General features: G+C 37.4%; 1 protein-coding gene across 1 annotated transcript; it reads left to right on the top strand.

Annotated features, from left to right (window-relative positions):
* The first annotated feature begins 1,210 nt into the window (after positions 1-1,210).
* On the top strand, positions 1,211-6,058 carry LOC148823784 (uncharacterized). The gene is made up of 4 exons (XM_088928143.1): positions 1,211-1,474; positions 4,228-4,659; positions 4,921-4,987; positions 5,967-6,058. The coding sequence occupies exons 1-4, from the start codon at positions 1,211-1,213 to the stop codon at positions 6,056-6,058; spliced, it is 855 nt and encodes a 284-aa protein (XP_088784269.1).
* Positions 6,059-9,488: the final 3,430 nt, after the last annotated feature.

Below are 9,488 nucleotides of genomic sequence, written 5' to 3'. Positions count from 1 at the left end.
AATATGGCTGCTTGTTTGTATGTAGTTACCTGAGCTCCAAGATGTAATAGTTTTACAGGAACATGAAGCTTTATACTCAAATATTTTGTGATGCCTGTCATTCGTTACTTCTCAATATAATTTAGTTTTTGTTTCAATTCTACATACTTTCTGATATTTTGTTTTACTATCATTAAATGAAAAGCTCTTTGTTACCATAGGTAATATACCAGCAGCCAGGGTGACATCAGAAATTGAGAAGAGTTCTTCTGAGGAACTGAAAAGAGACTCCCACCTTGAAAACAGTTCTGAAATCAAACCACTCAGTGTCCCTGTAGAACCGTTGAATATTGAACCGGTTTCCTCAGTTGGGCTCCAGGAAAGTTCTATGGCTAAATCAACAGAATCACTTAATATGACTTTAGTGTGTACTGAGACTGTGGAAAACATCATAACACAGCTGCTATTGCAGATATACCCTACTTTGATAAAAGAGGAAACTTCTACAGAAATCCCAGGGAAGATGTCTGTGTCTTTGCTGAGTCAGATAGCTGTGGACCTCTTTGACAGTGTGTTGCAGGACTTGTCCGAAAACCAGGAGATAACAGTTGTGAAACAGGATAATGATGTGTTTCATGAACCACACAAGATTCAGCAGGTTGCCAGCTCTGTTCACAATGAATTGCTGTGTCAAACTGGATCCCAACAAGTTCTACAGAAAGCTGTAGCCTCCAGAAATGAGACAGTGGTCAAAACCATAATCAGCTCTATGGTGACCAACATTTCCAAGCTGACACATTCAGCTTCCCGATGTTCATCCCTTTCACCAGAAACCAGTATTAGCAGAGAAGCAAGTGAGATCGTTGATGAGGTGATGGGTGATATTAGAATCACTAGTGAGCACAACAAAGAGGCAACACCCAGTGCTCAGTCTTCTGAAGTTTCTCTTGTTTCTTCTGAAATAGTACATGGAGTCACAAATAATCTGCTAAAGGAAATTCAGCTAAACTGTTCCAGCCCTGAGTCCAGTACTCCTCAAGCTGCCATTGATATGGAAACCCGGAGCACTGAGCAGCTCATGTACACCAAAACGGACCAGTTAGAACCTTCACCTGTTATTGGTCGAACAGTCAGAAGTAAAAAACTGCAGTCTTCTATGACAAAGTCTCCAAAAGGCTTTTCTCCAACAGTCCCAAGTGGTTTTGAAAACAGTTTCCAGCCAGAAGACACTATGGATAAGCCCTGCTCATCACGTTCCCTAGGAGAAGCTGTTGGTGTGACACCTTGTTCTAATAAGAAAAAAGATTGCTTAGCTTCTGAGACCCCAGACAAGCCTGGAGATTATCTGGTTCAAAGAGTCCAGGATGTAGAAGGAGTACAGCAGTGTAAGGCATCAGGGAAGACAGTTAAGAAGACTAAGAAGAGCTCCTCGAGGCCAGACTGTATGAAAACACAACCTCTGGAGTCCTCTTCGCATGATGTGAAGGTTGATGAGGTGATGAGTGATATTAGAATCACTAGTGAGCACAACAAAGAGGCAACACCCAGTGCTCAGTCTTCTGAAATTTCTCTTGTTTCTTCTGAAATAGTACATGGAGTCACAGATAATCTGCTAAAGGAAATTCAGCTAAACTGTTCCAGCCCTGAGTCCAGTACTCCTCAAGCTGCCATTGATATGGAAACCCGGAGCACTGAGCAGCTCATGTGCACCAAAACGAACCAGTTAGAACCTTCACCTGTTATTGGTCGAATAGATGTATTGAAAGATATCATTGCAAAACTGCTTTTGAAAATTCGCCCTGGATTCCCCAAACCAGAAGATTATTCAGGGGAAGTGGAAGAGCTGTCTGAGTCTCAGGTCAGGGACCTGGCACTGAAACTCACCAAAGATGCGCTGAAGGAATTGTCAAAGGTTTCCACTCTAACCATCAGTGAACCAAAGGCTGAAGGACATTTTCCATCACAGCAAGCCATCAAGAAAACTGTTAGCTCTGTTTACAGCAAACTGATGGAATCCAATGGCAACAAGAAAGTGTTACAAGTAGGAATTGCCTCAGAGAATCCAGAAATGATAAAGGAAATGGCCTGTCGTGTGGCTAAAGAAACAATTGCAATTCAAGGTTTAAGAAGTGGGCGTTCAATTCCATCTTCACAATCTCTCATTTCTCAGAAAACCAGTGAGTCCACACAGGACAAAATTGTTGATACAAACGTAACTACAGTCAGAAGTAAAAAACTACAGTCTTCTATGACAAAGTCTCCAAAAGGCTCTTCTCCAACAGTCCCAAGTGGTTTTGAAAACAGTTTCCAGCCAGAAGACACTATGGATAAGCCCTGCTCATCACGTTCCCTAGGAGAAGCTGTTGGCATGACACCTTGTTCTAATAAGAAAAAAGATTGCTTAGCTTCTGAGACCCCAGAGAAGCCTGGAGATTATCTGGTTCAAAGAGTCCAGGATGTAGAAGGAGTACAGCAGTGTAAGGCATCAGGGAAGACAGTTAAGAAGACTAAGAAGAGCTCCTCGAGGCCAGGCTGTATGAAAACACAACCTCTGGAGTCCTCTTCGCATGATGTGAAGGTTGATGAGCTGATGAGTGATATTAGAATCACTAGTGAGCACAACAAAGAGGCAACACCCAGTGCTCAGTCTTCTGAAGTTTCTCTTGTTTCTTCTGAAATAGTACATGGAGTCACAGATAATCTGCTAAAGGAAATTCAGCTAAACTGTTCCAGCCCTGAGTCCAGTACTCCTCAAGCTGCCATTGATATGGAAACCTGGAGCACTGAGCAGCTCATGTGCACCAAAACGAACCAGTTAGAACCTTCACCTGTTATGTGTCTAACAGATGCAGTGAAAGATATCATGGCAAAACTGCTTTTGAAAATTCGCCCTGGTTTCCCGAACCCAGAAAATTATTCAGGGGAAGTGGAAGAGCTGTCCGAGTCTCAGGTCAGGGACCTGGCACTGAAACTCACCAAAGATGCGCTGAAGGAATTGTCAAAGGTTTCCACTCTAACCATCAGTGAACCAAAGGCTGAAGAACATCTTACATTACAGCAAGCCATCAAGAAAACTGTTAGCTCTGTTTACAGCAAACTGGTGGAATCCATTGGCAGCAAGAAAGTATTACAAGTAGGAATTGCCTCACAGAATCCAGAAATGATCAAGGAAATGGCCTGTTGTGTGGCTAAAGAAACTATTGCAATTCATGGTTTACGAAGCGGGTGTTCAATTCCATCTTCACAATCTCTCATTTCTCAGAAAACCAGTGAGTCCACACAGGACAAAATTGTGGACACAAATGTAACTACAGTCAGAAGTAAAAAACTACAGTCTTCTATGAAAAAGTCTCCAAAGGGCTTTTCTCCAACAGTCCAAAGTGTTTTTGAAAACAGTTTCCAGCCAGAAGACACTATGGATAAGCCCTGCTCATCGCGTTCCCTAGGAGAAGCTGTTGGTGTGACACCTTGTTCTAATAAGAAAAAAGGTTGCTCTGCTTCTGAGACCCCAGAGAAGCCTGGAGATTATTTGGCTCAAAGAGTCCAGGATCAAGAAGTAGTACAGCAGTGTAAGGTTTCAGGGAACAAAGTTAAGAAGACTAGGAAGAGCTCCTCGAGGCCAGACAGTATGAAAACACGACTTCTGGAGTCCTCTTCGCATGATGTGGTTGATGAGGTATGACCAACAGTTCCAAACCTGTAAAAATTTCTCTTACCAAAGTAGGATGGACCTGTTCTGTACCTAATTAACAGACATTTGTGTAGAAAGTACTGGAAGATGGAACTCATTTTGTAAATATGATTATAGTTATGTTGTGCATTTTCCTTTACAATGCAATAAAACTACAAATCCAGATTTGTTTTCCCTAATATTGTATAACATCTCAGAAATATCCCTATTGTCAGTTCATAGCGTACGTACAGTACCAAACTCACCTGTCTGTGGATTTCAGCTTTATCACTTTCTTATTAAATTAGTACAAAAGCAATCAGGTGAGTTATTGCTGTTATAGAGAGACTTGCTCACAGTATTGTCTACATTTCCAAACTGATGTCTGATTATTTTAAACTGATTATTTTATATTTCATTGTTTGCCTTTATTCTAGTGTTAACGTCAGTGCTAAAATCATATACACACCCCATAATCCTTATCTTTTTTTCCGTAAGAGAAGTGTTACTTGTTTTGATTTACTTCTAAAACTGAAACAACAATCACTGAACTGTAACTTTTTGTTTTTTTGTGACAGGAGTTGCCTGGACACTCATCTTGGTATGTGTACAATCCCAGCCTTAATAAGGACAAAAATGTCAGTCCAGCCCAAAGCAAGAGTGGTCTGCGCATTGACATAGCAAAACATTACATGACCCCAATGCAACTGACCAAAACGTCTGAGAGCGAAGGGCTTCTCTCGCTCAGCAACATCCCCTTTGCAGTTAATACGCCGGATGAAGATGTGAATGTGAGCCAGAAAGTCAAGAAACATCCTTTGAAAAAGTTTGGCTCCATGATAAAGCATAAGATCATGGGTAATAGGTCAAAAGACTTCAGAATTCAGAATGAAACAAATCCATCTTTGGAAAACTTAAGAGCCCAGGGAACATCCAGTGGACGCGGGAGCTGTGAAAGCTTTGGACCTTTTAAAGTGCCTGATGAGTACAACAAGCCTCAAAAACACAAGGTATGGATTAGTTACCCAAACTTTATTAATTAATTTGGGCATTATTGTATTTTTAATATTAGCACTACAGAAATTATTGGAATAGAATGACATTTCTATTAATTGCAATCAACAAGAATAGCAACTGCTATGGTGGCCAATGCTGAATATTCTGTATGAATAATGACTACAAATTTATCAAGATCAATACAGTACGTAACAGTTCAATTATAATACCTGTGGAAGAAATATTCCTTAATTGTTTTCTTTGTGTGCTCATAGTTCTTCAAAAAAGAAGTTTTTAGTTTGGACAGATTCAGTAGGAACAAGCCTCAGAACACTCCAGATGGTGAGTATTTAGTTTGTGACTGTGATTTTATTTTGTGTAGCACATTAGTGACCAGTGTGGTTCAGAATTAGACATTGGATGGAATTTATGTAGAATGGGGGAATTCATCCTAAATTTAGAATCCTTTAAAAACAAACTGATTTTTACACAAATTGGCCTTAGTCTTCTGCAAATGTCACTTTTTATTGACACTGCTACCTCCATGGGAATGGTGAGGCAGAACTCTAAACTCCACTCTGATCTAGTGGTTAACTGTGCAGCTCTACTCTTACCTGATCTCTCTTCTTCTAAATAGTCCATTGTCCAGTGCATCAATCTTTGGCAGTCCTCTTCAACAGTACTCTGTTTTCTCCATTTTCAGTGCCCTACCTCATTCCCTTCTACAGTATCTCTCAGTATAGTAAATATGACTAAATGTGACTTATATGACAAGATATAAGCTAATACGTCTTACTTCTTTTACAAGTAAAGTTATGAAAACCACTTTAGAACTAAACAACAGGATCGCTCATATGAAGACCCTAGCAGTAGTCAATATGGTTTTAGAAAAGGTCATTCTTCCTTTACCAACTTGTTAAAATTCTTCAAACAAGTCACAGCAGTAAACACACAGAACGTACAAAATGATATGATTAGATTTTAAAGATGCTTTTGATAGTGTTCTTCTTAAATTAAAGGCAATAGGCATTTAGGGAAATTCATGTATTGAACTGGTTAAGGGACAGGTAATAGTACAGATCAGGGGTGAATAGTCCAATAGAAGATGAGAGGAATTAAGAGTTATGAATGTGATTGAAATGACTGAAAAACAGTTGTCTAATAGCCAAATTACCACACACCTTTAATCAAATAGCTTCTTATTGAATAAACCTGACATTAAGATGCCGCTGGGAAGAACTGTATCCAAAGTCTATCTGACCCGCTGCCATGGAATAAAGAAACTCGAACAGTGACACGTCAAACCACTCTGTGTTTCCAGGGATCCCTGTAATTCCAAACTCCAGGAAGATGCCAAAAAAACCATCTTTGCTGTCGAAGATGTCGACCGCTTTATCCAGAGCCTTCCTGTAAGAATCAAAAAAGGAGTTCTATTGATGGGAACCTCATTTGCCTAGCTGATCTACTGTTTCTGAAATAAAAATAATTGCATTCATGTTTTTGTATAATGTTGTGTTATTCAAATAGGTGAGCACACTACCACATCCATGACCAGACACTTTTCAACTAAATCACAAAATGGTTTGTTAGTTTTAATGTTGTCTGTAAATATCTTATTGGTGTACTACACCATTAAAAAAATAAAACAGTCTTAGCCTTCATAATTCTATTCATAGTTATAGCAAGTAACTATTCAAACTATTCAAAATCCTCAAAGCTACTGACCTACAGTAGTGCACTTCATAAGATTGAGTAGTGAAACACGAACTAGGGGAAACTATTTGAATTTTTTTTAAATATAAGAGGTTTAAATAATCTACCAAACAGGGAAATGCATATTTTTATTCAAAGGGTTTGGGGCCTGGAACAAACTACCCAACTATGATGTGGACGCCGATATCCTGATGTCCTTGAAGAAAGGGTTAGACGAGTTACGTGAATGACTTAGCCACTGAATTAGCTACTGAAAAACCAAGCAAGCCAGATGAACTATCAACGTTCTACTGTGCAACAACAAGTGCACCTAATGAACTTTTGTGTGATTGGCAAGTTGCAATGCCTCACTGCACAAGCTGTATTGCTGGTCAGAGGGCTTAAAACAAATTGACAACTTTTTGTGAAAGTACATAAGCTATAACTATAATATTCTCATTCCAGAAAATGTTGCGTTTCTTTTTTCCATCTATACTGTATATATAGAACTAGGAACTTATGTACTCTGCGTCTTTGGTTTCCCTTCGGACCGCTTAGGGGAGCGAACGGTAAACGGACCGCGGTGAGCAACAAGTTTTTTTTTTTGCTTTTCTTTTAAATTTTTTTAAATTTTTATTTATGCTTAACAAAAGAACAAACATTACAATACAAACAAGAGTACATATAACAATTCAAAACAAAAATATCGTTAGGGGTACATACTACTACATCAATTCAAGTTATGAAAAAAGATTAAACAAATTAAATAAAAATAATGTCCGCACCGCTTTCATATTTTTGCATTTCGAAATAGTCTCCAAATACCCCTTTACTTCCATTTTAAAATACTCAAACACAGGGTACCTCCCAGACCACTTCATTTTATGTATGTGATAACGTGCCAGTATAATAATTAAATTTATTACAAACGAAATTTTTCTATTGTTTTCATTGGGGCTGAAACTTAACATGATATCTTTTTCAACAAAACAAATATCAATATTGGTCTCTTTTTTAATATAATTCTGCAACTTAGTCCAGAACATTTTTACCCTGGGACATAACCAAAACAAATGCTGAATAGTTTCAGGGCTATTGTCACAAAAAACACATTTGTCATCTATATTAATTTTAAATCGTTGGGTAAGAAGAGTTTTAACTGGGTAAATTTGATGAATTATTTTGTATGAAACCTCCTTAATTTTACTGGTTATACAATATTTATTGGGCATCATCCAAATTTTTCTCCAATCAATGCGTTTTCCAAATGCAGAATTCCAATATATTGAAGTCGCAAGTAAATTATCATTTTTTAACAGGGATCTCAAAAATTGGTTATTACATCCACAATTCGCAATATCCTTTCCTTGTAGTCTAATATGAGCTGTAAATTCTTCCAATGTTTCTAAAGGACTACTATTACAATTCCTTAAAAGAGTTCATATTTCCCCAGAAATCGCATTAATTACAGTAAAATACTGATCCAAAGTAATAGAAATATTGTATCTATTAACAAACTCGGTGTAACTATATATTTTACCATCAGCCTTGATTAATTGTTTAATCCAAATTATATCATTCTTGACCCAGTTTTCAAAAAATAAGGTTTTATTTCTAATTTTTATATATTTGTTGTTCCAGATAGTAAATCTATGTGGGGAAAAGTTGTTTATACATAAGTGACCACGTCAGAAGTACTTGTTTATGAAAACTGGCAAGTTTCAAGGGGATTTTTCCAATGTCAAAGTTACACTTTAGTAAAAACTCTAGACCCCCTACTTCTTGAAATATCAGATTGGGGATTATATGCCATATACTTTGCTTATTTTCTAAATAGTTTTGTATCCATTTAATCTTAAAAATAGCATTAGATGTCCTAAAGTCTAAAGCATTTAAGCCCCCTTCTGCCTGTGGACAACAAATCATTTCTCTTTTAAGATAATGGGGTTTATTCCTCCAGATAAATTTGAAAAGTTTGGAGTCAATTTTCCTAATAGTTGCAGGTGGTACGTCCAGAACCAGTGAAGCATAAACTAATCTAGATAAACCCTCAGATTTAGACAAAAGTATTCGACCATTTAAAGAAAGGTCTCTTAACAACCATAAGTCAAGTTTTTTTTCAAATGAATGCATAATTGGAGAAAAGTTTAGATCATTTCTAATTTTTGGATTTTTGGAAATCTTCATACCTAGATATTTAACTACATCTTTTACAGGAATATTACATATAGATGAAACATCACAGTTCCCAAGAGCCATCAGTTCACATTTTTTTAAATTAAGAGAAAGACCAGAAACAGAGGAAAAAACATTTATACACTTAATTGCCTTCTCAATCTCTGCATGGTTTCTTAAAAATAGCGTTGTGTCATCAGCTAATTGGGAACACTTAATCTCTCTATCCTGTATTTGAATACCCTGAAACACATCTTGTTTTATATGAATAGCCATAACTTGTGTGACCAGCAGGAATAAGAATGGGCTTATGGGACATCCTTGTCGAATTCCCCTACCAATTCTAAATCTATGAGAAGTTCCATGAGCCAATTTAACAGAGCTGTTACCTTGATTGTACAAAGTTCTAATTACCTTTTGAAAATACTCACCAAAGCCAAAAAAATGGAGAGTTTCAAAAATAAAAGAATGTTCAATTGTGTCAAAAGCCTTATAAAAGTCCACAAATAGAACAAAGCTATCCTGACTAATAAGTTCACCATAGTCTACAAGGTCCAACACCAAACGAATATTATTACATATATGTCTTCCTTTCATGAAACCCGACTGTGACTCATCAATAATTGAGTCAAGGCCTGTTTTCAGTCTCTCTGCAAAAACAGAAGCAGGAATCTTTCCATCATTATTAATCAAAGTGATAGGCCGCCAATTATCTATCAACAAATGATCTTTATCTGGTTTTGGAGTTATGGTTATTAAGCCCTGAGTCATCGAGGTTGGTAAGACTCCCTTGTCAATTGACTCCTTAAACACCAGAAGAAGAAATTCAGCCAAATCATCTCGAAAGGTCTTATAAAATCCAGTGGTAAGGCCATCATTACCAGGAGATTTGTTAACCTTGAGCTTATTAATAACTTTCTTAATTTCAAAGATGGATATCTCTTTATCACAGATGGCTTTAAACCCTTCGTCTATA

The sequence above is a fragment of the Atractosteus spatula genome, chromosome 11 (assembly GCF_055471065.1).
Source record: "Atractosteus spatula isolate fAtrSpa1 chromosome 11, fAtrSpa1.hap1, whole genome shotgun sequence".
NCBI lineage: Eukaryota > Metazoa > Chordata > Actinopteri > Semionotiformes > Lepisosteidae > Atractosteus > Atractosteus spatula.
Note: the sequence above shows the minus strand (reverse complement) of the source record. Positions and strands in the feature narration are given on the sequence as shown.

Excerpts from the sequence above, each read along its gene's own strand:
- LOC148823784 (XM_088928143.1), top strand. The coding sequence starts at position 1,211 with ATGGATAAGCCCTGCTCATCACGTTCCCTAGGAGAAGCTGTTGGTGTG. Across the intron at positions 1,475-4,227 it reads ATGATGTGAAGGTTGATGAG|GAGTTGCCTGGACACTCATC; the intron begins GTGATGAGTGAT and ends TTTTTGTGACAG. Across the intron at positions 4,988-5,966 it reads GCCTCAGAACACTCCAGATG|GGATCCCTGTAATTCCAAAC; the intron begins GTGAGTATTTAG and ends CTGTGTTTCCAG.